The 27,384-nt window shown below is 45.0% G+C and overlaps 2 protein-coding genes across 2 annotated transcripts; one reads left to right on the forward strand and one right to left on the reverse strand.

The window, feature by feature from the left end:
• On the forward strand, positions 1-14,288 carry MTIF3 (mitochondrial translational initiation factor 3). Its single transcript, XM_036252602.1, has 4 exons — positions 1-115; positions 9,880-10,340; positions 12,810-12,967; positions 14,014-14,288. The coding sequence occupies exons 2-4, from the start codon at positions 9,881-9,883 to the stop codon at positions 14,230-14,232; spliced, it is 837 nt and encodes a 278-aa protein (XP_036108495.1). The 5' UTR covers positions 1-115; position 9,880; the 3' UTR covers positions 14,233-14,288.
• Positions 14,256-25,026, reverse strand: GTF3A (general transcription factor IIIA). Its single transcript, XM_036251563.1, has 10 exons — positions 24,920-25,026; positions 24,103-24,568; positions 22,218-22,318; positions 19,667-19,763; positions 19,310-19,398; positions 18,285-18,358; positions 16,964-17,044; positions 16,028-16,257; positions 14,868-14,927; positions 14,256-14,630 (listed from the first exon to the last, which is right to left on the reverse strand). The coding sequence occupies exons 1-10, from the start codon at positions 25,024-25,026 to the stop codon at positions 14,466-14,468; spliced, it is 1,470 nt and encodes a 489-aa protein (XP_036107456.1). The 3' UTR covers positions 14,256-14,465.
• Positions 25,027-27,384: the final 2,358 nt, after the last annotated feature.

The raw sequence follows: 27,384 nt of genomic DNA on the forward strand, positions 1-27,384 counted from the left end.
GGGAAGCCGAGGGCGAAGGGCGCTGAGGGGCTGAGGGGACCGGCGGCGGGAGGACGTGGTCCTCGGCACATGCCTGCGGAGGAGGCGGCACTGCGTCCGGCCGTGTCTCTGGAAGGTCAGTGCCACCCATGCTGCCGGCGGAGCGCGGAGAGGCCTTGCAGGCTCTGCCGCGAGGAAGGGGACTGAGCCGGGCTGTAACGCCGTCCTCGGGCCCAAGCTGCTGCCCCGGCATCCCGGAGTCGCAGGACCCAGACCGGCGCCGGTCGTGCAGCGCCTTGGACATTCCACCCGGCCATTTCGGCGCACGTTCGTGCACGTATTATGCGCGCACGCCGTGCGCCCCTACGCCGCTCTCCGGGTGGGCGTGGTCGCCTCTGGTGCACGTGACCCGCCCGCTCCGCTGGGAAGCCGGTCTGCCCGGAAGCTGCCAGTGGGTCCAAGAGATGGTGGGGTTTCTTTTACCCCCTTTACCGTTGGCTCCATGGCGTAAGGGCCCTGAAATAAGTAAATAATTCGCGGATCCAAGTGCATGTTAGGAAAGGCTTCAGTCTCAGAGGGGAGGAAAATCTATTTACTGTGCCAGGCACAGTACAGTGAAGGATAAATCAGATTCTTCCCCCCTTCATAGAACTTACCGTCTAGTGAAGAAAACAGTAATGACAAAATAATTAAAATCATAGTTGTGATAAATGCTGTGTGGGAAAGATAGACTGTGGAAGCATTTATAATGTTCGGCATTAATGTTGAGCCGACAAACGGGTGGGCGGTGAGGGGGGATCCGGGACGGCCGCGTGGCAGTCAGAATGCCCTGGGACGGATGGCACTAGGCGATGATCTGATGTGTCCGAAGCCAAGAGGAAGAACATTTAAAGAATCTGAAAGGCTAGTGTGGTTTAGACAAAAAGGAAGTTTGGTATGAAGTGAAGCTGGAGAGGTGGGAAGCTGTGGCTAATGGAGAGGGGTAGATGAATTTGAGTGGTATTAGGAAGTAAAACTGGTGAGGCTTGGTGTTGGGTTCGCTGTGACACGAAGGGAGCGCAGGCTGGGAGGATGGCTTGTGGGTCTGGATGGGCTGGATTCTGGTTACTGGGATACTGAGTTCTGCAAGATGAGATGGCCATTTGGAAGATTTATGACCCTAAATCCAACCTGTAATATTGGGCCTTTAATTCTGGATTTAAAGGCTTTTTAGAAAACATTTCCTGATTGGTTATTAGATCATTTCAATAAGATAACTAAAAATAAAATTTTTATTTTTTATTGCTAAAATGTTAAGAAATTGGTCAAAAATACATGTTGGCCTTTTCCCAGTGTTGTAAATCAGTGTTTTAGCTCTTAAACTGCCAACCTGGGTATGGAGAGTACTTAGGCCTTGTGACCATGGTGCAGTCCCCTCAGATTGAGGCTGCCAACCCAGGCTGGAAGGGAGCAGATGGGACAGTTTGCAGGTCTGCAGGCAGGAATAAGGACTAAGGACTTGGTGAAACTCCTTTGGAAGGTTTGAGAAATAATTTTAAAGTCATAGGAATTGACAAAATTAATTTCACAAATACTTAAAACACTAGAATCTCTCTACAATCACTTTGATCCAGCCAGCCTCCCTGGAAAGAATAAATGTCAGTCAGCTGTATATGAAAGAAGAGTCATGAGTGAAGAAATAGAAGTTATTTTCACTCCTTAGTCTACATAGTTTCAAAATGCACTTAAGCAATTTAATTTCTTACAGGACAGGACTCCCCACCCACCCCTCATGATTATATCTACTAAATCATGTATTTAAATTGCAGTCCAAGCAGTTTCCTTAAAAATACATTATCAGTACCTCCCAAAGAGGTACTGCAAAAGGTAATGCAAAATAACATCATAAAGGGTACCTGCAAAGAAAAGAGGTAATGCTGAATAATATGCCATGAGGGAAATTCAGCTGTCCTTTGGACCAGTAATCATTTGGTCATGGGTGGTGGGGGAGTGTCGGGAGCAGCCGGGGCATTTCAAGAATGTTCATAGCAGCTTTATTTATAATAGCCAAAAACTATGGGTAGCCTAAGTCTTTATCATCTGGAAACTGGACTTAAAAACTGTGGTATAGCCCTGGCCGGTTTTGCTCAGTGGTTAGAGCATCAGCCTGCAGTCCATAGAAACCCAGGTTTGGTTCCCGCTAAGGGCACGTACCTTGGTTGCAGTTTGTCCTGGGCCCTGGTTGGGTTGTGCGGGTGGCAGCCACTCGATGTGTCCCTTTCACATCGATGTTTCTCCCTTCCTCCCTCCCACTCTATCTGAACAAAATATGGAAAAGTGTCCTCGGGTGAGGATAAAAAAAAAAAAAACTGTGGTATAGCCTTGTTGGGTGTGCTCAGTGGTTATAGCATCAACCTGTGCTCCAAAGGGTCTAGGTTTGATTCTAGGTCAAGGGCTTATACCTGGGTTGCAGGTTCATTGTCCTGGGTCTGGATGGGTGCAGGAGGCAACCAGTTGATGTGTCTCTCTCACATCAGTGTTTCTCTCTTTTCTCTCTCTCTCCCTCTCCCCCTGCCTTCCTTCTACTCTCTCTAAAAATCAATGGAAAAAAATATCCTTGGGTGAGGATTAACAAAATAAACAAAAGCCAAAATGGGTATATTTATATACTGGGACACTTGTCAGAAATAAAAAGGAACAAACAAATGATACATGTAGCAATGTGGATGAATCTTAAAAACACTGAGCTGAGATGCCTTCCAACAAAGAGTACATACTGTTTGATTCCATTTATATGAAATCTTAGAACAGACTATGACGAAAAAATCAGAACAGTCGTGGCCTCTGGATAGGGATGGAGATTGACTTGGAAAAATATAAAGGAAATTTCTGGGGGGATGGTAATAGTCTACATGTTGATAGAAGTTTTTGTTCCAAAGTGTTTGTACTTGTCAAAACTAATCAATCAAATGGCATGCTTAAGATTTGTGCATTTCATTGTATCTAAATTTTGCCTCAGGAGAAAACAAGAAGAATCCTAAATATTGAACTCTGGTTAATGATATGCATGCTGAAGTATTCAAGGATGAGTGGGATGAGAATATCAGTGTGAGCAGCTCACTTTTGAGATGTATCAAAACAAATAAGATGGATGGAAAGAGGAATAAGTAGGTGGGTAGGTAAAGCAAGGATAGCAACATGTAGAATGTAGATGAATGGGTTTGGCATGTTCACTGTAGTCTTTCAACTTTTCTGTATATTTGAACATTTTCACAATAAAAGTTGGGGAAAATAGGCCTCTAAAGAATATTGTTCATTTTAGACAACTGAAAACTAATGTGAAATACAAAGAACACAGCCCAACCTCACCCAAAATACACAGCATATGGAGGTAGCCTCATATTTATTTCATTAAAAAATTTCCCACTTCATGACTTAATATTGAAATCATTTCGATTATTTATGAAGTATGCAGATCACACATTAAAATTACTCTGTGTTGTGTGCGTTTTGAATAATGCAGTTGATTTTTTTCTTACCTTGTCATAGGAAAGTTTGTGATGATGCCAAAAAGGTCCAGGAGGAGGTGTGAGGACTGAAAGGAGCAGGAATTGCTGAGAGGAAGTATAGTACAGAGGAGGAAAGGGGCTTTGGGGCCATTTGTCACCTTATCCTACAATGGTTGGAGGATGTGCAGTTTTTGAGTGATCCGATCTCAAGTAAATAAAGAATAGAAAGAAATTGTATGTCTCTTTCTAGAATGTGGAGTCGGCTACTGAATTTAATGCACAATTATGTAGCACAGTGTGATTTCATTAAGGCCTGAATAATCATAAAATCATAGCTATCTTGTACTATAAAAAGTATGCATTTTAAGTAACTGACTTAAAGATAATTAGTAAGAGTCACTGAACTCAGCAATATTATCATAAGAACGTAAGCATATTTTTATTTAAACTACTGGTTCATTCAGCCTGTTAAAATTGGACAGAAGAATCAAAGACATTTCATCAGAGAACATGGCTTCCTATTTTGCCTCAACCTTGAAAGATTAAGTGTAATCCCAGGCATTCTAACTTAAAGTACTTGAACCCACTTACATTATAATGTTCTTTTTTTTTATCCTCACCCGAGGACATTTTTTTTTCTATTTTTTTGTTCAGGTAGAGTGGAAGGGAGAGAGAGGAAGAGAGAGAGAGAGAGAGAGAGAGAGAGAAACATCGACATGAAAGGGACACATCGAGTGGCTGCCACCCGCACGACCAGCCAGGGCCAGGGACAACCTGCAACCGCGGTACATGCCCTTAGCGGGAACCGAACCCGGGACCGCAGGCTGATGCTCTAACCGCTGAGCCAAACCGGCCAGGGCCATTATAATGTTTATTACTCACTTTCTTATGTCATCTTTTTTAGGGGGCAGCCAACCCAGTGGTTCTTTTTTTTTTTTTTTCTTAATCCTCACCCAAGAATATTTTTCTATTTATCATCAGATAGAGTGGGAGGGAGGGAGAGAGAGAGAAACATTGATGTGAGAGAGACACATCAACTGGTTGTCTCCCACATGACCCGACCGGGGCCAGGGACGAACCACAACCGAGGTATGTGCCGCCGACCATAATCGAACCCATGACTCTGATCCATGGGCCAGCGTTCTAACCGCTGAGCCAAACCAGCCAGGACCTAACCCACTGGTTCTTTTTTTTTTTTTTTTTTTTTATCCTCACCCGGGGACATTTTTCCATTTTTTGTTCAGGTAGAGTGGGAGGGAGAGAGAGGAACAGAGAGAGAGAGAGAAACATCGACGTGAAAGGAACACATCGAGTGGCTGCCACCCGCACAACCGACCAGGGCCGGGGACAAACTGCAACCGAGGTACGCGCCCCTAGCGGGAACCGAACCCGGGTCTCTCAGGACCGCAGGCCGACGCTCTAACCGCGGAGCCAAACCAGCCAGGGCAACCCACTGGTTCTTAACAGTAGAGGAGCGAGGAAACATCTTGTGTTTTGAAAAAGTATCCCCAGATGATGCTGGTAGGCCTCCAGTTTCTACTGTAAAACAGACATGTTAACTTTTTTTTTTTTTTTTTATAATTGATTGTGTTTTTTTTAGAGAGAGAGGAAGGGAGAGAGTCATAGAAACATTGATCGGCTGCCTCCTGCATGTCCCCCACTGGGTATTGAGCCCGCAACCCAGGCACGTGCCCTGACCAGGAATTGAACCGGGACTTCTCAGTCCATGGGACAGTGCTCAATCCACACACGGGCCAGGCTAGGCATGTTAACTTTTAACTGTTAGCACAGCCAGTGAATTTATTCCCTCCGTATGCTGTTGATTCCTTTTTCTAAACTTTTTGATTATGAAAAACATGCAGAACAGTTGAAAGACTAATAACTAAACACCCATATACCCATAACCTAGATTCAGCAACTGTTGCCTTAATTGCTACCATTTCAAAGTAAGGGGAAGATGTCATGAGACTCTACCCTAAATACTCCAGCATTCATTTCCCAAGAATGCCACTTTTACATCTAAGAATTGGCAATATTTTCCTGAGTATCTAGTCCATCATGAATCTAGAACATAGGTTTTTCCTTTATCCCAATATGTATTTTTAGTTTTTTGTTCTTTTTTTCAAACACATTACATTTTTTTTACAATTATGTCTCCTTAGTATTTTTATTCAAGAATAGTCTCTCCCAACCCTTTTCCTTCCCAATGACACTAACTTTTTTAAGACACCAAACCAGTTGTCTTGCTTCACACTCTGGATTTGCCTGGTTGTTTCCCGTGGTCTAACTAGTTCAGCTCTGAGTCTGGCCCTTTGTATTCCTTGGAAACTGAAAGCTGAGTCTGGAGTCTGGAGCAGGTTCAGGTTACCCTTTGGCAGGACTGCTTCACAGAAGGCACCTCCAGAGGCCGAGTCACACGGGAGACGTGCGCTAGGATGTCAGGTCGTCCCGCTGTCGGGATGCTGCGTCTGACCTTTGGTTGTGAGGGTGACAACCAGGAGGTGTTTTTCCCATTTCAGTTTGGAGGTTATTTTTGGGTCACCCTTTGGCACCACATGAATCCCTGTTTCCTCGCCAGCTTTTTACCTGATGATTTTTGTGTCCATCCTTGCCTGAATCAGTGATTTGATTGGTGGTGGCAAAATAGTGGCTTTAAAATTATTTTTACTTTTCTTCTCAATTTATTAGCTGGCATGCTCCTCTGAAGAAGAGATTTTTTTCATCACCTGGGGATAGTTCTAGTTTTTCCTAAAAAGGTAGGATACATGCTTAGTTCTTCACCAGTTTTCAAAGTAAAGAGACAAGGTAATGTCACATATAGTTGTGGCAAATGATCTTTTTTTAAGTAGATTTTTGCATATGTGATGTGTCGAAATGAATTTTAGTCATTAATGTTTAAATTATAATACATGTGACCAGTGGGAGGCTCTTCATGTTACCAAACTGTAAATTAAATATACACAAACAAAATTATAATATTATCAGGGAAATCTGAAAACTGGGTGTATGATGACATAAAGGGAAAATTATCAGTTGGAATAATGTTGTTGCGGTTATTAAGAAAATAAAAAAGACCTTACCTCTTAGAGATGACAAACTGAGTTATTTACTGATGAGATACAATTTACTTTGAAATAGCTCATGGATGGGTGGGGGTGGGAAGAGCTGAGGGTAGAGATGAAACAAGGTGACCAAGTGCTGCTGATGAAACCAAGCAATGGGTGCTTAGGGCTTATTCTAGTTCTTTCTGTACATGTCTCAAAACTTCCCTGCCCTGGCCGGTTTGGCTCAGCGGTTGGAGCGTCGACCTGCGGTCTGGAGAGACCCGGGTTCGGTTCCTGCTAAGGGCACGTACCTCGGTTGCAGTTTGTCCCCAGCCCTGGTTGGTTCGTGTGGGTGGTGGCCACTCGATGTGTCCCTTTCACGTCGATGTTTATCTCTCTCTCTCCCTCCCACTCTATCTGAACAAAATATCAAAAAATGTCCTTGGGTGAGGATAAAAACAAAAACAAACAGAAAAAAACTTCCCTAATAAACACTTGTATAATTATTTGAATTTATGTGGACATTTGCAATTCAGATTTATTAACACGTTTTATCTCTGTATGTATAATTTTATCTATTAAAAGCCTATTTTAAAGAAGTGTGTACATCTTTAACTTTGCTGATCTAAAGCCAAAAATTAGCTAGTATTGAGGCTTAATTGCTGTATAAGTCAAGACAATGTAAAGCTTTTTAAAATTTGAATAATGGTAAAGGACTTTTAAAAAAACATAGTTACAGTATTTTTCTACACTTTACCTTCCCCCCCCGAAAATTGTTTTTAAATTTTAAAATATTCTTCATTTTTCTGAAATAGTCTTTATTTTGTAAATAAATATAACATATTTACTAGTATAAAAATACTTCCTCTTTATAAAAATTTTGAAAAATTTTTATAAAAATTTTATAATTATTTAGGAAGGATAGGGGGAAAATCACTATATTTTCCACCTCAAATAACCAGGGTTTTTATAAATTTTATCTTTTTCTATGCCTAGTTTATTTCCTAGTTCTTAAAAATCCTACATTTTGAAATAATACTTTCTATTTAATATGTTGATGACTCATTACATAGGGCAGATTAGCTTTCATCATAACTCAGAGTGAAATTTGGGACTTGATGCTGCTGCAATTTCTGATAATAAATGGAGAGATATATTCCCTGCTCTCGTCAGACTGTTCTGCTTTTTGGCTTGGGGCCTTCCTCCGCCAACAAGTATCGGACTGGTTTTTATTAATCATGAAGTATCTCAGCTATTTCAAACCTAGTTTCCTCCCACCTTAGGGCCCTTACAGCTTTTACAGCTGGAATCCCCAACCAGGTAAGGACTGCAGGTCAACCCTCCTCATTCTCTGTGGGTGAGACATCTGGCCGTAGACGGCACTGATGTCAGTGGGCATTGGAAGAGCGAGCTTAACATGTGAGGGGAGCGGCGTGGGGACTGCCCGGAGCTCCGATGGCCGCAGACAGCACCCCCCCGGCCCGGCCGGTCCCCTGGACTCACACTCGTTCAGTACGTGCTGGGGGCCGGACTCCAGGCTCCAGTGTTAGGAACAGCAGTGAAGAGGATGGACAAACTCCATTTTCTCACGAAGCTTATATTCTAGTGAGGATTATGAACATACATGTGAATAAATATGTCAGGCAGTGAGGTAGCCTTTGGCAGAGACCTGACGAGAGTGAGCCACGCGGCTGTCTGAAGAAAGGGAAGCTGGGTGCAAGGGCCCAGAGGAGGACAGGTCCTGTGTTTCCAAGGAACAGCAAGGACACCAGCAGGGCTGGAACAGCGTGAGCTGGAGGGAGTGGGGTGAGCACTGTGGCCCGGTCACGGAGGGTTGCAAGCACAGGAGGCACGCAATCCAACTTACACATTTTAAAAGGATCTCTGTGTGCTTTGTGGGTGACAAATTGCGGGGGTAAGGGAGAGCAGGGAGACTAGTCAGGAGGCTGTTACTGTAGTCCAGGGAGAGATGGTGGTGGCATATGGGGGCAGGGTGATAACAATGGAGAAAGTGAGGAGTGGGTGGACCCTGGATATATTTTAGCAGTTGAACAGTAGGATTTGAAGACTTGCTGAGAGAAAAAGAAGAGTCAAGAATAACTTGGCCATTTTGGCCTGAAGGACATGCTGTCGTTGTATGAGACCAGAAAGACTGAGGGAAGGGCAAGTACAGGTGGAAGGTGGAGAATTCAGCCTTGGACACGTTCACTGTGGGGTGACTGTTGGATGTCCGAGTGGAGATGTTGGGGAGGGGTAATTAACTCTACCTGTTTGGAACTCGAGGAAGAGGCTGGAGCCAGAGCAGTGACTCTGGGTGTTAACGAGCTAGGTAAGGAGGGGTGTGAGAATATGCATATTCCATGTACTTTCTATTCAATTCACTGAGCCTCCCCCTTCTCCCCCCATATCACTTGTCAGCCAGGGCATGAGGGGTAGAGGTGGGTTGACAGGTGGGATCAAAGCCAGGGACCAGAAGGCATTTCTAGTCTTAACAAACAGCCCAGGTCAGCCTCGAGCAGGGACCCCCGGACCGTTCTTTGAGAAGCACTACATGAGGCACTTGATCCTTTCCTCTCCCAGCTCCTGATTACAGTGCTTCTCAGCAGCCTTACGTGAAGAGATGGGTCCTTTCATCCCTCCTTCGTTCCAGGCTTTCCCTAACCTGTGAAAGGAAGGAGAGACACGTGGCAGAGGAACAACTAAAAAATCAAGATTCCATATATAAGTGCAGCACTTGTAACCATAAAACCACTATCACCAATGTGCCAAATGCTTAGTTAACGTTTAGTAGTAATGCCTGACCTACCTTGCGGGTGGTCTTTAGACTTTGAGATAAGCACTTCAATGAACAGAGTACTTCCCTCCGGATAGTCTCAGCTAGTTCTGCAGTGGGTCAGCTGTCCTCGTGGAGAGCCCACTTTCCGATAACAGTGCTCTACTAGATTGTGCACCATCATTCTATTAACAAATGTTAAATGTATTAAAAGTTTATGAACCGGTTTTTATGAATCACCAAGGACTTTGTATACTGCACACTCCAAAAAAAACCCTTCAGGTGATCTTTGCTTTTGAAGTTGGCACTATAAGATCCATGGGAAATAGAATCAAATGAGATAATATTTGGTGAAGGAAAAAGCACTGTGCAAATATGCTTTATTCTAACAGTAACTTGTACTGGGGACAGCACCGCCGTGAGAGTGACCATGGTCACTTGATGGTCCATGTTATTGGTATACATTTTCTGTACGCCGATCTGTAACATTCACAGATGACACAGTTCCCACAGCCTCATGCCCTCCTTGTGTCACTATATTAAACCACAAAAACAAATGACTTAATTTTAATCAACGTTTCTCCCTACTTTTTAGAATGGCTGCTGTTTTTTTAAAGACATTGACATTACAAACCATAAGGACTGAACATAATTGCCTTAGAAGATGTTTGGATAAATACATCATGCAGAAGACGGCACTAGCCCAGTTGCCCCTCACTGCTTCTGCGCCAAGACTGGCCCCTCTGGCTCATGCAAAAGCTTTTAGTACTGTTGAGGACACCCAGGATGAAAGAAAGAAACAAAAGAATGAAACTGGTTTTAGTAACATTGGAAGAAAAATTAGTGAGCGAATTATCCATATATTTGATGAGAAGGGCAATGACTTGGGAAACATGCACCGCGCAGACGTGATTCGGCTCATGGACGAGAGAGACCTGCGGCTGGTGAGGAGGAAGCCCAGCGCGGAGCCCCCCGAGTACCAGCTCATGACGGGCACGCAGATCCATGACGAGCGGCTGAGGCTGAGAGCGCAGGAGAAGGCCAGCCCTAAAACTGGTAGGTGGTTTGCTCTTGGCCCCTTGAATTCCTACAAATCAACGGTTTAAACTGGGCGTTTGCTATGGTGCCTGTGACAATGGGGTGAACAACTGGAAAATTCAGTTTCACCACTGTTTCCAGTGTTTACTTTTCATCCCTCACTTATTTCTATTCCTTTTTCTTTCTTTTCTTTTGTATCCTGTGCCCATCATCTCTTTCTTTAAACCTATGTAAAATGAGGAAAAACAAGATAAACACCATCAAAATAATAGGAAATCTTTTCCCTTTGCTTTGTCCCCTAATGCCCAGGCAGGCAGAGTACCTGATGGCACCCAGAAGAGGTGGATTCAAATTCTGTTCCTGTCCTGAGCCACTCACTTACCCTCCTTTAAAACTCCAGGGAGGCACTTTTTAAACTCTGAAGTCACAGAGCATCTCCCATGCCTGAGTATTTTGTTATAATACTAGCAGTGACACTCATTTACATATTTTACCAATCATTTTACAAGGCATTTGTCATTTAAACCTCATAAAAGCCATTAATTGGATAAGTGAAGATGTTGGTTTTTCATGATTTTTAATTAGTACTGATCATTATGAAAGATTGTTCCGTGGAAAAAGCACTGGGGTGGGGGTCAGAAGACTAGTCCCAGAGCTGCCACCATGAGGCTGTGCATCTTGAGAGAATCGCATTGTCTGTGACTCAGTTTGTAACACCACACTTAACAATAAGCATGTTGCCCGGCCAGTGTGGCTCAGTGGTGGAGTGCCGACCCTGCACCAAGAGGTCGCTGGTTCGATTCCCGGTCAGGGCACATCCCAGGTTTGGGCCAAATCCCCAGTGGGGGGCATGCAGGAGGCGGCCAATCCATGTTCTCTCATCCATGTTTCTGTCTCTCCTTCTCCCTTTCTTTCTCTCTAAAATCAATAAAGAAAAAAATATTTTTTTAAAATCAAGGATGTTGACTGGAAAACAATAAATTTTCAGAAGAGAAGGAGGAGGATAAGGACATTAAACTATGCTATTGGAAAAAAACCTTGCTGTGTTCAGAGACTGTCAAAGGCATGACTCTGTCCTGGTAGGAAACGAGGACCAACTGGTTGGAGCTTTAAGGAAGCAAAAGAACTTTGTAGAAAAATTACTCTCAGTTTGGAAATTAGAAGCAGAAAAATGTAATAAACAACTTTAACCATCCAAAATGGACAAGCAAGCATTAATGTTGTCGTACTTCAGCTTTCTTAAAACATTACAGAAAAGTCGCGGTCTCCTGCGCTCCTTTCTCCTGTTCCATTCTCCTTCCCCAAAGGCCGCCCACTCTCATAGTCTCGGGGTGAAGATCCAGTCCATGTTCAACTCGTTACAGTCAAGCAGTATATAGAATAATTTTGTATGTATAGAACTGTCAGTGGCACACTACTATTTCCAGATGTTTATGGAATAGCTGTAGCTAATTATAATTACCAAGTGACATTTCATCATAAGCATGTACCATAGCGTTGTTAGTCCATTTCCCTGGCCATGGGGCTTGTTCCCAGTTTTCATTATTCTGAACAATGAGCGTGTGTATGTCAGTGTCTCCTTGTACATGCTTGATTCCTGAGGGGCAAATGGTCAACAGGGTATGAACTTTTTCTCTTTGTCCTCACCCACGCATGGTACTGTCAGACTCTAATTTTGGTCATGCTAATGGGTGAAAGACCATATCCTATTTTAATTTCTATTTCCTTTCATCATTTGAGTTTCCTCTTCTGCAAGTGGCCTATTCATACTCCTTTTTTTTCTTCCTTCCATGGTTTTTCTTTCTGATATATAGGGTTCTCTGTTCTGTATGAAGCAAAAACCTTACCCTAGTTAGTTTTCTCACTTTTGTTTTTCCCTTGTCTTGAGGTCATAAACATATCCTTTCTTTTCTGCTGTTCGTATTAAGTAACATTTTTCACATTTAGATAGTCCATCTGGGGATTTTTGTATGGGTCAAAATCTAACTTTCCCCCTTATGAAAACTCTCAGTTGTCCCAATGCCTTTAATGAGTAATCTGTTCCTTCCCTGTAAAATAATGTTCTGATAGGATTTCCAGAGTAGTGTGAATGAATGCGAGACGCAGTCTGGATGATCCCACACCAAAAGAATAAGAAGAGAGGAACACTTCCCACAGATCCACGCCCAAAAGGAAAACAAGGATAATTAAGTTTATCATAAAGCAAAACTTGTTCCTTTTGAAGGACCATTCTTTTGGTGTTCTTTCATCAAATGATGGAAACCGTAAATGGAGGCATTTTATATTTACCCTTACTAAACAGGCAAAAAAGATGGTACCCGTATGCCTGTCTCGCACTTAAAAGTGTTTACTGGCCTGTGAAACTAGTCAGGTGAAAGGACCTTTGCCCCGTGGCAGCCTAAGACTTTCTGAAGTGTATGGTGAGGTTCAGTCTCATAAACAAGGTGGTAAATAGTCCCAGCACCAAGTCTCACTGTTTCCAACTAGGACCAGCTCTGACAAAGGAACTAACATTTTCTTCAAATATCGGACAACATGATTTGGACACAAAGAGTAAACAGATTCAGCAGTGGATTGAGAAAAAATACAAAGTTCAAGTTACTATAAAGAAGGCAAAGAATGTAGAAGAGCCAGAAAATCACATGGTAAGTAAAATCAGAAATGTGTGTTTTTTGTTTTCTGATTTAAAAGTACAATCAGAGAAAATCTGGAAAATATAAAGGCAAAGAGAAGTAACAGTAATTTCTATTAGTGATGATGATGGCTTTCCAATTTGTTTTTCAAAGTGCAAGCATACCGTTTGTTACTTTTTCCATTGTGGCATAAATATTTTGTATATGAAAACATTCTACTTCATAATTTAAAGGCTATGTACTACCCTATTTTACAAATTGTAGAATATCTAACATTTAAATAGAAAAACTAGAAACTTTCGAGTCAAATCGACTTCAAGAAAGTGTCAGCTTACAACCCCAGGATACGTTTATGGCATATCTATTTCGCTTTTGTTGTTGTTGTTAAACCTTCCCCGAGGATATTTGTCCATTGCCTTTTAGAGAGAGTGGGAGGGAGGGAGGAAGGGAGAGAGAGAAGCATCGATGTGAGAGAGACTCATCAATTGGTTGCCTCCTGCACAGCCCCAGTGGGGCTGGGGATCGAACCTGCAATGCTCTAACCACTGAACAACCAGCCATGGCTGTATTTCACTTTCAGTTAGATAATGTACCCACTAAAAGAGCATCAGCCCAGTGTTGATTAACCCCTTAGTGACTTAAGCCTGGGTGCCAGCCAGCTGGCCCAGAATCTCTAGAACCAGTGAATTTTTGTAATTCCCCAAGTGACTGTGTAAGTGTTGGGAGCTACACTGGGCTCAGTTTGGGGGATAAGTGGCCACTCTGCCAGTACCCAAACCCACTGCTTTGTACTTATTTTGCAAGATAACCAGAGGCCAAACATAGCCCCTCAGTGCAGTGACAGAGGAGGGATTTCAAATGACCAAGCCTTTGGTGCCTTAGTCTCGTGACACGGAGTCTGTGTGACTGCCTGGCTACTGGACAGGTTTCAGTCAGCCCACTGGACAGGTAGGATCTGATTTAGATGATCACTTAGATAGCAGCAATTCAAGAATTGGATATTAGAAAGAATCAAAACACTGGTTTTAAATTAATCTTTGGCTATTTCCCTGTCTTAGGAGGAACTAGTTAATCAAATTCTCCAGACTATGCCTGGAATAGCTACCTTCTCATCCAAGCCACAACCTGTTAAAGGAGGAAAAGCTGTAATGTGTGTTCTTCGTCATTTGAGCAAAAAGGAAGAGATTGCATATAGACAAACTCAAGAGACCCAGAAAGGAGACCCTTTGAACAAAGAAAATGAAAATGATAGAGAATCAGATATTCGGCATCAGTGATTAAAGGAAAAATATGTTTGATTGAAAATACAGGCATACTTTGTTTTATTGTGCTTCACTTCACCATGCTTCATAGATGTTGCATTTTTTTACAAACAGAAGGCAAGGCCCTCCACCAGCAAAAACATTTCCACTTGCTTTATTGCACTACACGTCTGTGGTGGCGGTCTGGAACCAGCCCGCTCTGAGGCCTGCCTGTAACTGAGCCGGCGGGCCCGACAGCAGCTGGGTGCTTAGCTGAGGGTAAGGACTGCAACCGTCGACAGCACCTTGTCTTCAGCGCAGTTCAGCAACGCTCCGGTCTTAGGCAGAGACAGGCCATGTTCTCGTTTCCCTTTAGGAGGGATGTATCCACTGAGGTGGGAGGACAAACTCCGTTTCCCACGAGCCCGTTTTACCTTTGGAAATAGGGACAACAATTAGAATTCAAGATCAGAATTACCTGAGCTGATTTTACAGTAGCACCCTGACAGGTACACAACACTCCTCTACAGGAAGTGAAATCCATCCGATTCTTTCCATAGCGGTGCAGACTCACACATAATAGTCAGAAATACTCTAACTAGATTGCATCTGGCTTCAATCAGCGATTTATGTTTTAACGACAACAGCTTGCCTAAGTCGTCTCGACTTACTTGGAGCTTCATTTTCTTTTTGTCAGGGTCATGCACAACGGCATGTCTAGTGAGACTTTGCTGCAAAAAAAAAAAAAGTTGTTTTTAAAACACTGCCATTTGGTGCCCATTAACATGAAACTCCTTGAGTTATTTAAATAAACAGCCTTCTTTCTGTTATGCTCTGTTGGGTTTGACCACCACCTACAAGGACTCCCACCAGAGGAGGACTCTTCCTCAAATCCTGGGCTGAAATCACTGCCTCTTCCAAGGACCCAAGTGAGGAGTTCATACAGCCTCGATCTCCTGTGTCTTCTTAGCTCTTTCATAAGCAAGAGGTCGGGGAAACTAGTTCTGAAGGAACTGTTCCAGAGTGAAGGAGGTGCTTTTAACTGGAGCTATGTCAACAGCATCCCAAACCAAAGGAATATCTGACCAACATCTTGCTGTCCTTGATGATACTGTGGACCACCCGCAGCTCTCCACGTCGTTTTCTAATGGTTTGGCCCTGTGCCGGGCCCGCCTCATTTCTCTCCTGTCTTCATTAGAATTCATGGTTTAAGTGCTGGTAAGAGCATCAACCAGAGGGACTGTCCACAAAACTGCACAGGCCCCTCCACTTAGTGTCATGTTCCCAGCCCACTTGAATCTCACCAAGAGACTAGACAAATTCCCAAGCTCTACAGTCCCTTGCGTCCTTCTGCCAACTTCCCTTCTCAATTCCTCCATGACTGGGGTCTAAAAGCGTGGCTCGTAGGTGGTAACAGTCTAAAAGGACACCCAAAATCAGTCTACTCTTTTGAACAAGCATTTGGTACCGTAAGCCACTGGTTCTCAAACAGCCCACAAGAGAATCACCTTGAGGGTTTGTTAAAGTCATTACTGGGCCCCCAACCCCCGAGTTCCTGACTCCATAGATCTAGAGTAGGGCGCGTGGAGATGCATGTCTAGCAAGTTTCCAGGTGACGTTGGTGCTTCTGGGCCATGCCTCACTCTGAGAACCACTTGGCACAGGCCAACCCGGCTGTGTTAGTTCAGGGCCACTCTGGTTAAAGCAAGAGTGGGATGCACCCGCCTTCCCACCTGCAGGCCTTGGGACACCGTCCTGAAAGCCAAGGCCCCAGGAACCCGGCTGGAAGGCCTCACGCAGAAAGCGCCGCCCCTGTAGGGGGAGTACTCACTTTCATGGCAAAGGTTTTGCCGCAGCCAGCGTGCTCACACACAAACGGCCGCCTTTCCTCATGAAATGAGAGAATGTGGCTCTGGAGATTGAACACAGTTGTGTAGGTTCTACCACAGCCTTCTCTTGGGCATCGACACACGGCCCTTTCTGGGTTATGCATTTTCATATGTTGCTTCAGGTAGTCTTTGCGTTTGAATGTCTTCCGGCACACTTCACATACCGTTTCCTCTGGCGAAGCAGACAGAGTTTTCACCTTTTCCCCAAGCATTACCACATAGAAAACACTAATATTCAGTATCTAAAACTTATGATTATCCCAAACTGCCCCAGAGAACACCAGTATCTCCCAATTCTTTATTTGCCATACCCTTTAAAAATGCTGCCCTGGCCACTTTGGCTCAGCAGTTAGAACCTCGGCTCACAGACGGAAGAGTTGCAGGTTCAGTTACTGGTCAAGGTCACGTAGCTGGGTTGCAAGTTCGATCCCCAGCCCCAGTTGGGGTCTTGTGAGAGCCAACCAGTCGATGTGTCTTTCTCACATCGATGTTCCTCTCGCTCTCCCCCTCTCTGCCCCTTTCTCCCTCCCTTCCACTCTATCTGAAAAAAAAATCAATGGAAAGATATCCTCAAGTGAGGAATAAAAAATAAAACAAGCCTTGGTTGGTTTGGCTCAGTGGTTGGAATGCCGGCCCATAGACCAGAGAGTCACAGGTTTAATTCCGGTGAAGGGCACATACCTTGGTTGTGGTCTCCGGCCCTGGTCGGGGTTGTACAGGAAGCAACCAGTCAACGTGTCTGTCTCACATCAATGTTTCTTTCTCCACCCCCCCATCTGAAGATATTGTTAAGTGCATATTGAATATCTCTCTTTAAAAGCACTAAGTCAGTTCTACTGGGACAAATGGTTATACCAAGCCATTCATGTCTGCCTTACCTTTATGGGTTTCTCTCCCATGTTTCAGAAGCTCTGTCCATGTTTTTGCCACAAAGGAACATCCTTTTTGACATTTATAACCTATTAAAAAAATAGATTAGTGTGTTGCCTTTTGTGAATATTCAGTGTAAACACCCATCATAATTCGAAAGGAAACCTACATGCCTATGTAATTTTTCTCCCATCTCCCAATAGCATTCTATTCTGCTAGTCTCGAGAGGTGACAGTAAAAACTAGGGTGACATTTTACAGCAAAACCAAACAGGTGCATGTCAAGGGACCTCATGCAGGATCTGGCCTTCGCCGACTTCACCAGAAGGCGCCGGCCTTTCCCCTTCCTGCTGCCCTCAGGAGCCCAATGAACTGCACACGGACCGGACCGCACCCGCCTCCACGGCCATGGCCCTCCGCCTCCCTGCTTACACCGGCCTTTTTTTTTTAATTGATTGATTTTTGTTACAGATGTTTCTCCTTCCCCCAGCCCCCTGACACCCTCCGCCTGATCCCGCCCTATGCTTGCCTCAGCAAAAAAGTTCAGGTGGACCTTTGTCCTTGGCACCAGCACCAGCACTAAATCTCAGCAGTTATATGCCCACCCCGGCTCCCTCTAGTCTTACCATCTTGTAAGTTTCATATGGCAAAGAGAAGCAGGGTACAGCTGGAATAACCCAGCGAGAAAGCCTAGGAACAAACACTGACATTGCGTGGGGCACTGGGTTGGATCATTAGTCAGTGTAACCGCCAGCCTGAGTTTCACCCAATAAACGCCAGGCAGAAACAAAAGAATGAGGCTGCCTGTCACTCAGCTACTAGTCTCTTGTTCAAAAATAAATAAAATCTAGGGTTTGGGAAATTGGAATTTATAGATATCAAAAATCCTTCCTATGTGGAAACAAAATAGAGTCAAGTAGTTAGTTTAATCAAGTCTTTTTTGAAAAAGTTACTGATTGTTCTCAAAACTCCAAACTCTAAGCCCTTTGAGCACGCCCGGAAGAGGGACACGGGCAGGAAGTCGCAGGGATTAAAAGCCATGAAGCACAACGTCTTGGCGGAGCACCAGCACGCACAGGACAGCACAACCAGGCACGTGCCCTGCACAGAGCCACACTGACTGACGACAGCAGAGCCGGAGACCAGGCGCTACATGCAGCACCTCTGGTCAGGAGCCAAGACCTGACTGGGCAGGAGGGTGCCCCGCCCAGTTCTGAGTCCTCAGTATGACCGAGGAAGGCAGTAGACAGCACCGAGCGTTCAAAGACTTACACAGGTACACCTACGGTTGCTGTTAGGCAAAGTGAGCATGACAGAGGACACTACGCACCCTCATGGACCTTCCCATGTCGCTTCAGCCTGCTGGGTGACGCAAAGTGTTTTCCACAGCCCTCGTGGGTGCACCTGGGGTAACAAGACACGAAGCATCGTCCAGTCCGTTTTCAGAGAGAACTCCACTTAGGGTAAACGGTACTTTGTCCTATTTCTCCAAAGTCCGCTCTTCCCACAACCAAACCAGTCATATACAAATGAGATTTAAAACTTAGACCCTGTCACAGGTAAAATTCAAGTTACCTGAAACAGAGAGAAAAATGTCACCTTTTTTTTGCTTATGTGATCAAATTAAACACTTTTATCTTTATACTTCTGAATATCCACTCCCTGTTTTCATGGCTACAAAAAGGATGGTTTAGGTCAACACTTATAAAACCGTTCCAAATAATCGTTTGTATCTAGTTTTCTAACCATGCTGCATGCGGATGGGTGAAAAGAAAACACACCAGCCTCTGGTGAAGAGTGAAAAGCACGCGCCTCTTTGGCGACAATGCCACCAGCAGCTCGAGAAGCAGCAGGCCTGCAGGCGAGGACAGTGCTGTCACGCTGCCGCTCCCAGGCAGGGGCAGCCAGTCTGCGCAGGTGGTGAGCATCCCTCCAGGCTCTTCTAATGTCCGCCTCCTTTCCTGTTCCTCGTGAAACCCTCTCTAATGCAAACTCGGCCATGCTGCTTTTGTTTTACAGGAAAAGAATAAGTAGGGTCTTCATAATGACGTGCCTTGTCATTGGACAGGCTCTCTTTGAATAATTAAGTCATTTATTAGTTTTCCCTTCAGGCTTAACCATAACTGTACTAATCTCACAAATCATTCTGAAGCATATTAAATATTTCTTTTAGAGAAACATAAGCAAAACTGAACTTTTGGAATGGCCCAATATATAATGGGCGTACACTATACATGATATTAGAAAAAATGTTGTTTAATAAACTGTTTCAGAACATTTGTACCCAACCTTTGCATTTCAATTAATTCCCGCCTGAAATGTGCGATGTGGACTTTCACCCCCAGGTGTACCTACCTGAACAGTGGTTCATTGGTATGCTGGCACTGATGGGTTTTCAGCTGCTGATGTTTCTTAAAGGTCTTCTCACAACCTTCAAAAGTGCACTGTTCAGTAAAGGTTTGTTAGTCTTGAGAAAAATCTAGAAATGGTTCATACAATCCTCAAGATAAAAATGTAGAGATTACAGACTTGCTACTTTCCCCCATTCAGTTACTATAAAAATCTTTGTCAGGGAACTTTAAAGAGAAACATTTTTCATACTGTAGTTAGCAATATTTGACAGACAAAATTTGGTTGACGAAAATTTCAGAAACAGACAATAAGCATAAAAATATTCGGCGAATGCAAGCAGAGAAAATTATTCCTACTTACTACATATTTTTTTTGCTGATTTTCATGTTTGCGTTCAAAATGTTTCTTCAAGTTTGACTTTGTGTTGAATTTTTGGTCACAGCCACTAGCTGCACAACTGGGAGAAATTGTAAACCCAAATATTAATAAACCAAGGGAAGAACAGTTGAAAGACTTTATAAAAGCGAATTGTACAAAGTACGGTATAAAACAGTCTAACAAATTGCCAAGTGGAAGCCCCCATGCAGGCCCTCTGCTCTGCTGTGATTTGCGAGTATTAGCGAGTATTAGCGAGTACCCGCTAGGCTTGGCCACGGCGTCAGCCGCCCCTGGCACGCTGGCAGAGGGGCGGTGAAAACGCTAGCTCCAAAAGCCCAGACCCTGTTTAGGCTTAAATGATGTTTAAGTCAAATTGTGCAGTTTAGAATCTGAAAACCTAAATTTTGCTTGAAATGTCACTATAAACTGCCTTTCCAAAATCACTTCCCCCAAAAAACGAAAAAACAAACTGGTTTCTGCTTACAGTTAGAGGTAACACAAAACTTTAAACCATTATTGCCCTCTGGCATATCACCAAGCTGATCAAATTCTCTTAATAAGCATTTCTATATCTTGGCCTTGAGTTACCTAAATTCTGTGTGAAGTTGTGTTTTTGAAATATGTGCACTATTTGTGATGAGTTTTCACCAGCCTGATGGATGAGGCAGGACTTCCTTTATAAGCCCTAATCTTGCTGACATTCACTGATAAACACTGAATAAACACTGAATAGTACTCATATGAAGCCCTGTGCTATCCACAGCAGCTGGAGGAAGACAATGTGCACAGTGACGGTGGGAGCCATGCCCAGAAGCCCACTGGAAACACACCAGGAGGGGTACTGTGGCAGAAACCACTGGAAGTTCCGACAGGTGTTCTTGACCTCAGGAACAGAATGCTGAGTTTCAACTGGGTACATGGCCAACACAAAGAGAGCTTTCTCCAGCCTCCCTTGCAATCAGGGGTGGCAACATGGCTAAGGTCTGGTCCATGGTACTTAAATCCCACAAGCTGTCTAAAAAGGGGGCACGCCTCTTCTGCACCTTCCTCCATTTGGCAGCTGCAATGCTTATGCGACAGCTAGAGCTCCAAGAGGCATCTCAGACCATGACACTGAAGCCCCAAGATGAGGATGGCAGAGACAAGCTAGACCCAGATCCTGATGATTACAGAGCAGCCCTTGACTGTTTACTGCTGCAACTCAATTATGCAAGAGAAAAAGAGACTATCTTGTTTAAGTCTCTATAGCACTGGGCTTTCTGTCATTCTTGACTTTTATCCTGACACAGGCATCTAACCTAACACAGGTATGGGGCAGGCTAGGACCAGGAAAAGTCCTGACAGGAGCCAAATAGCAGGCACAGGGCCACTGAAGACCCTGGCAAAGTTAGCAGGGATAAGCAGAGGGAGGCTGCTGGTCAGTGAAGCATAACTGAACCACAATTTCATGCTTGAAATTCAAGCAAATGAGTCAAGATAAGCAGAAAAGGGCCAAATCACAAAGGTCATTTATATGACATACTAAGAACCTGGACTTCATCATGTAAGCAGTGCTTAAGAATCATTGCATCGTTTTAAGAAGGAAAGCAACCTGGAGGGTAATGTGGAAGGGGGCCACTGTGTTGCCTGACCAGCAGCATCAATATCACCCAGAAACTGCAAGAAATGCAAATTCTCAGGCGCTACCCTAGACCTACTGAATGAGCTTTTCCTGGAGTGGAGTCCAGCAAGCTCACTAACAAGCCCTTTAAAAAGCCTCCAGGTGATTCTGATGCACCCTAAATTTGAGGTCTATTGCTTTAAAGAAGTATTTATTTAAAATAATTTTTTTTAGGGAGAGAGAGATAGAAACATCAATGTGAGAGAGATACATTGATCAGCTGCCCCCTGTATACCCTCTACTAGGGATCAAGCCCACAACCCAGGCATGTGCCCTGACCAGGAATCGAACTGGGACCTCAGTCCATGGGATGACACAGTCCACTGAGCCTTACCGGCTGGACAGAAGTATGGATTTAAAAGAAAAGTTGTATCTCCACCCTTTCAGATAAATAAACAGCAACTCTGAGAAAAAAACTAAAACAGGTTTGGTAGAGGTGCAGGGGTTTAATCAAAGAAACACAAAATAAACTATTAAAAGCTCGACGTCTTCAAGCTTTTACCTCTTATCCCAGCAGCATATCAGTTCAGAAAGACCCTGACAATGTGGAGCCAAGAACCTGCCAAGGATCATTTCCATCTGGTCTAAACTGTGTGTGTTCCAAGGCTGATTTCCATTTAGTGTTAACTTTAAAAGGAGACAAGAGGATGCAAATGCAAGAGAATTCGAATTAACTTATTCCTGAAATTATTAAACACAACCCACAAAACCCCTACTCCCTTCCACACATTCAAATCCTGGTCTCCTCTTGTATCAGGAGATGCAAATGAAGCTTCACAATCTCTTGATCTTGAGGTAACAACCAGTCAGTTTTCTACCAGGTCAATGTGCCACACAGTCATTTCAGAGGCCTCAACCCAGTTCCCTACTTACACAAAAGGCTTTTCTCCAGTGTGAAGCAGGGCATGGCGGCTCAGGTGGTAGTCCCTGACAAAGGCTTTGCCACACCCTTCATGGTCACAAACAAATGGTCTCTAGCAGGAAGGAAAGAAAAAAAAGTGTCAATTCTGCCCACAATAGTAACTCTGGTATTATTTAAAGGTCTCAAATGTAGGCAAGGCCATGGGCTCTGTCTCCAGAGATGGTTTTCACTAAGTGTAGAGCACCCGCTACACCAAGGCCAGACAAGGTGGTCCTGCATGAAGTTACACATCAATGACACAACTTCTCAACAAACGCACTGCAGCAGACTGTGCTCTATGAATAGCATACGCAGTAAGCCAGCAGCCTGCACCACTGCTTCCAACCTGATACCTGGCTTCAAGTGCAACCCCCTCTTAAAGATGACTTGCCTATCAGCATGACCTATGTACGCAGATCTCCACCACAGCATGTGTGCCCATCCAAAGCCCAGGGAAGAATGTGCAGGTTCTGCTTCATCCTGGACAAGCCCCGTGTCTGTGCTGAGGGACTGATCCTCAGAACTTTACACAACTCCTGTCGTGGAGTAGGCTCAATCAGTATTTGCCAAATTAATGTGTGAGATTTGGGACAACAAAGGTGACTTCTAGGTTTCCAGCCTGTACGATGAAAGCTGGTAGTGCCAATATCCAAAATATGACACATGTCTAAAATTGATGGTAAACTCTAATTTGGACATACTGGTTATAGCACTCAGATTGTGGGGTATAGGATGGGTGAGAGGAAGATCAGTAGGCAAAGGATCATGGATGTTATGAGGAGGTGATTGGCCAAGATCAAGGAGCCAGGCAGGGACTGACGAGGAGCAGGGGCAGGGACTGCAAGCCTCTAACTTAAGAAATTGAAGGCCTTACAAAAATAAATGAATAAAAATTGGAGGGGGAAAAAAAATTAAAGGCCTTTAGCTGAGGCAATAGGAAGCCAGGCTCTGCCCAAAACTGGGAAATTGGGCCAATTCCTTGGCCTCCATGAGCCCCCCTTCCCTCAACTGTCTCCCTTCAAAGTATTCCTATTGCCCTCGAAGTAAAATGCACACTCCAAACCCATCTAACTGTACCCCGGCCTAAAAATCATCCCCTCAGGCCTGCTTCTCAGAGCTCCTCTTGTATGGGTCCCAGGCAATATCACTGGCCTGCCTCCCCCACACCCCCAGCCCAGGACCACAGGTTCTCCCTGCAGTCCTCTCAGCCCAGCCTGTTTTTCCCTCAAATGGCTGCATGGCTGGATCCTTTCCTTCTCTCCAAATTCAGGCCAACAGAGAGGCCTTTCCTGAGCATCCTCCAGCAGTCCTCGATTTACTGCATCTGACTCCTACCCACTCCTACGTCTGTCCGTCCTGCTTAGAGCATACGGTCCGTGACCACAGAAATCTTGCCTGTTTTGTTCACTGCTCTCTCTCCAGGGCTAGAAGGGTACTGAGTTTTGAAAGAACGACTGCATGCTTCTTGCAAAACCTCCAGTACTTATGTTATCCTCCACATAAGTTCTAGGCGAGAGGTGCTTCAGGCAGGTGTCTGCTGGAGTGGGGACTTCCAATCACACGTATTTACAGATTACCCAGAGGAGGAGACTGGCCAAGATGAAAGAAGAAAGAAGGAAAGTTTGCTATAGAAAACCCGAGCCTGGCAAAGATACCTCGATCCTAGAACTTCTGTCTACCTCCTCAGCTCCTTCCCTAACCTAAGGCATGACCGGTTCCCTTCTGCGGTCCATGGTGCCAAAGCTGAACACAACCTGCAAAGCCAAGGCTGCGACCAGTGCACCCACGCGAGCGGATCCCACTCGGCGGGCTGCGGGGCCACTAGTCCCTGCGGGGTCGCTCCTTCCGCCTCTTTACCTCCCCCGTGTGCTTGCACAGGTGCGCGTCTAGCTTCCAGGCCTTGTTGTAATTGGCGCTGCAGTTCGGGAAGGAGCAGATGAACCTCCTGGCAGGGGCGGGGAGCGGCGGGGCAGCGCTCTCGCCGGCCCCAACGAACGCGTCGACGATGATCAGGGATGACACCGTCTCGCCGGCTGATGCCGGCGGCTCCAGGGCGCCCAGGGGCAGGCGCTCAGCCACGTGCTGAGCCACGTGCGGGGAACCCGAGGGCGCTGGCCACGCCGGGCGGGCTCCGCCAGGACTCCCAGCCGGGCTCGGCGCACTTCCGGGATTGCGGCGCGCACGCCTCCCCCGGAGGGGCGGGACTGCAGCGCCTGCGCAGTGCAGCAGGCTCCCCCCCCCGCGCGGCGAAGCGTTCGCGCATGCTCCGGGAAGCCTTTCCTGGGCCTGCGTCTCTCCTGCCCTCCTCCACGGAAAAAGGCGCCTGGGCGTCAACAGATGCTTAGGCACTGAGTAAATGTAACTTGTTTCCCGTCCGCCGCCACCTTATTCACAATACTGACCCTGCAAAATTTAAATTATCCTGTTCTTACCACGCTATCAATTTGTATTCTTTATGGATTCCTTCCTTCGCATGCAATCCACATGCTTCCTCTGCAAGCCCCAGAACAGTGCTTCCTAAACTTGGCCGCAGGTCAGAATCACATGGAGATCTTTTAAAACTCCTAAGCCCCGGACCAATTAAATCACACTTTCTGAGGTGGGAAACCAGAATCAGTACTTTAGAAAGTCTCTGGGTGACTCCAATGTGCAGAAAAGTTTGGGAACCACTTACCTAAGGCCTTGCTGCTCAAAATGTGGTCTGTGGACCAGCAGCATCATTCGAAACCACAACCTCAGATTTAAGAGATCAAAGAGATCTCCAGGTGATTTGACAGACATGAAGATTTGAAAAGCACCGTTGAGAGGCTTGAATGAATCTTGTTATGTATCTTGATTTATGAAGACCATGTGTTTCAAGGATGTCCTCTTGGGTGAGAATAACATGATGGATAGGCTGATGTTCTGTCAGGCTGGTATTTTTTACAGCCTGCATCATTCCAAATCATTAAGCAAGCCCTGTCTGAGTCTGATGAGCAGGTTCCTGCAGAGAACAAGACAGGGCCCAGCAGTCAGTCCTGACTTGGATGCTTACATCATACTTAAAAGGTCTGAGCTGGGGGGATATTGCATCCACAATGCAAGGCCAATGTAGAGCAAAATGGCAAAATGGCTTTATTGCATGCGCCTAGGTGCAGGTGGGCTGAGCCGAAAAGGGGGTCAGCCTCGAATAACAGTTGGGGTGTAGGTTATATACTCTAGTTTTCACTTTCAGCAGTTCCTGCTGACATACTCTGCTGGCCCATGTCCACTCTGTAGTTGGACTGGTCTGGTATCACATCCTGTATCTTGCAGATAACCCAATAATCCTCACTCAACAGAAGGCTGAGCAAAGGTCATGCAAGCAACACATTTTTCAGTTTCCACCTTTGCCAGCTTTTATCTTTACCCTTTAAAATGTTACTAACCTTTTCAATACTCACTCCAGAGCCTCAGTCTCCATATCTTTAAGGTGGAGATAATGTTAATAACACCTGTCATATGAGGACTGATAGGGTGTCTGGGACATGTGTCCACTTTCCTCGTTGGCTGCTCCAGCCCCTCTCCAGGTCCACACTCATTCCTCCTACAGCTCTGGAAGTCTTAAACAGTTTCCCTTGTGCTGACTCTTTTCTCTCCTTTACATCGGACTGTTAGTAACCACCTGTTAGAGTCATTTTGGGGGTGAATGTGATTATATTTAATCTCCACCCCCTGTGCTAGGCACTTTTACCACTAACTTTTAGTTTTGTCAAAAACTCTGCATGTAAAGCCACTGACAGGATCCAGGCCAGGCCTTTTTTCTTCTTTCTGTTTCTTTCCTGTGAACTGATCCATTGCTCTGCCTCTTTCCTCTCTGAAGTTTATTCCTCAGTGTGTTTTTCCAGTGTCCCACATTTCTAAAAGATGAATAGGGGTTTTTGTTTGTTTGTTTTTTACTTGAACATCAAGCAGCATCCTCAAACACCACATAATTTGTAAGTCAAATAATCTCACCATCTCCATCTGGCTACACCTCTCTCTCTCTCTCTCTCTCTCCCTCTCTCTCTCTCCCACTCTCTCTCTCTCTCCCCTCCCCTTCCACCCACCCACCCATCCTCACTTTTCATTCCCCCCCTCTTCTCCCCTTCCCCTCTCTCATCCAAGCTTCAGGCCCTCACAGTCTGATCATCCCTGCCTCTCTCTCCAGATCAGCTTCTTCTGTAAGACTCAGAGTTTCTGCCCTTGTGACTGATTTTCCAAGGGTTTTGGCTCAACCCAAGCAGCCTGGATCTTACATAATCTGGCTCCTTAAGGCCCCATGGCTAATGACTCCTGAAAGAGTCTTTGGCCTACCTGGTGCTCAGGCTCTTCCCCAAATAGCCCAAATAGCTTCCACCTGGAAGGAATAAGACTGTGGTTCTTGTGGGTTAACCTAGACAGAACTCTGGTATGCCTGTTCTAGCTGGAAGATTGTGTCTGCTGGCCTCAGTTTTGCACCTGCCCTTTTCCATGTAACTTCGCTCCTCCCATAAAGGAGAGTGGAGATATCTTCTTTCTCCTTGACTCTAAGCTCAGCTGTGTGACTTACTTTGCCCCTCTAAGTTGGAAGTGACAGCATGCCTAGGCCTCAAGACAACATGTGCGTTGCTCTCCTGTGCCTCTGCCATTGCCACAAGGAGGACATTTCTGCTGTAGCCTGTCCCAGGAAGAAGAGACAAGAGGAACAAAGCTGAGCCATCCCAAGGCAGCTTAGCACGGATCAGCCTGCCATCAGCTGACCCTCAGCCAACTCACACATCCATGACCATAAACAACTGGAAGCCATTGAGTTGTAGGCTGCTTTGTTATGCAGCAATTTTGTGGCAATAGCTAACAGGTACCCTCTCTTCACTGGTACTTCCTCTTAGCTGACAAACATACTCAAGTAACTCATGTTAAAAATAAGCTCCTTTATGTCCCTGCACTGCTCTCTCTGTCACGATTTCACTTCTTCCCTTCACAGCCAGGTTGCTGAAAAGAATAGTGTGGTCTTTCTCTTTGTGCTATTCATGCTTTCATCATCATCATCACCCAAGTGTTAGGCATACACAAAAACAGAGCCAATAGTAGAGACCCCATCACCAGCTTCAACAGCCATCCCTTTGCCATTTATGTCTCATCTAGCTGCCTCCATTTCCA

This window comes from Molossus molossus, unplaced genomic scaffold (assembly GCF_014108415.1).
Source record: "Molossus molossus isolate mMolMol1 unplaced genomic scaffold, mMolMol1.p scaffold_m16_p_10, whole genome shotgun sequence".
Classification (NCBI taxonomy): Eukaryota; Metazoa; Chordata; class Mammalia; order Chiroptera; family Molossidae; genus Molossus; species Molossus molossus.

What these genes read in the sequence shown, in the direction of transcription:
- MTIF3 (XM_036252602.1), top strand. Translation starts at nt 9,881, where the DNA reads ATGGCTGCTGTTTTTTTAAAGACATTGACATTACAAACCATAAGGACT. An exon ending in GAAGGCCAGCCCTAAAACTG is followed by an intron (nt 10,341 to 12,809) that starts GTAGGTGGTTTG and finishes GTTTCCAACTAG; the next exon opens with GACCAGCTCTGACAAAGGAA. An exon ending in AAGAGCCAGAAAATCACATG is followed by an intron (nt 12,968 to 14,013) that starts GTAAGTAAAATC and finishes TCCCTGTCTTAG; the next exon opens with GAGGAACTAGTTAATCAAAT.
- GTF3A (XM_036251563.1), bottom strand. Translation starts at nt 25,026, where the DNA reads ATGTCTGTCAAATCACCTGGAGATCTCTTTGATCTCTTAAATCTGAGG. An exon ending in TTTGAGCAGCAAGGCCTTAG is followed by an intron (nt 24,569 to 24,919) that starts GTAAGTGGTTCC and finishes GTTGACGCCCAG; the next exon opens with GCGCCTTTTTCCGTGGAGGA. An exon ending in TGGGAGAGAAACCCATAAAG is followed by an intron (nt 16,258 to 16,963) that starts GTAAGGCAGACA and finishes CTGCTTCGCCAG; the next exon opens with AGGAAACGGTATGTGAAGTG.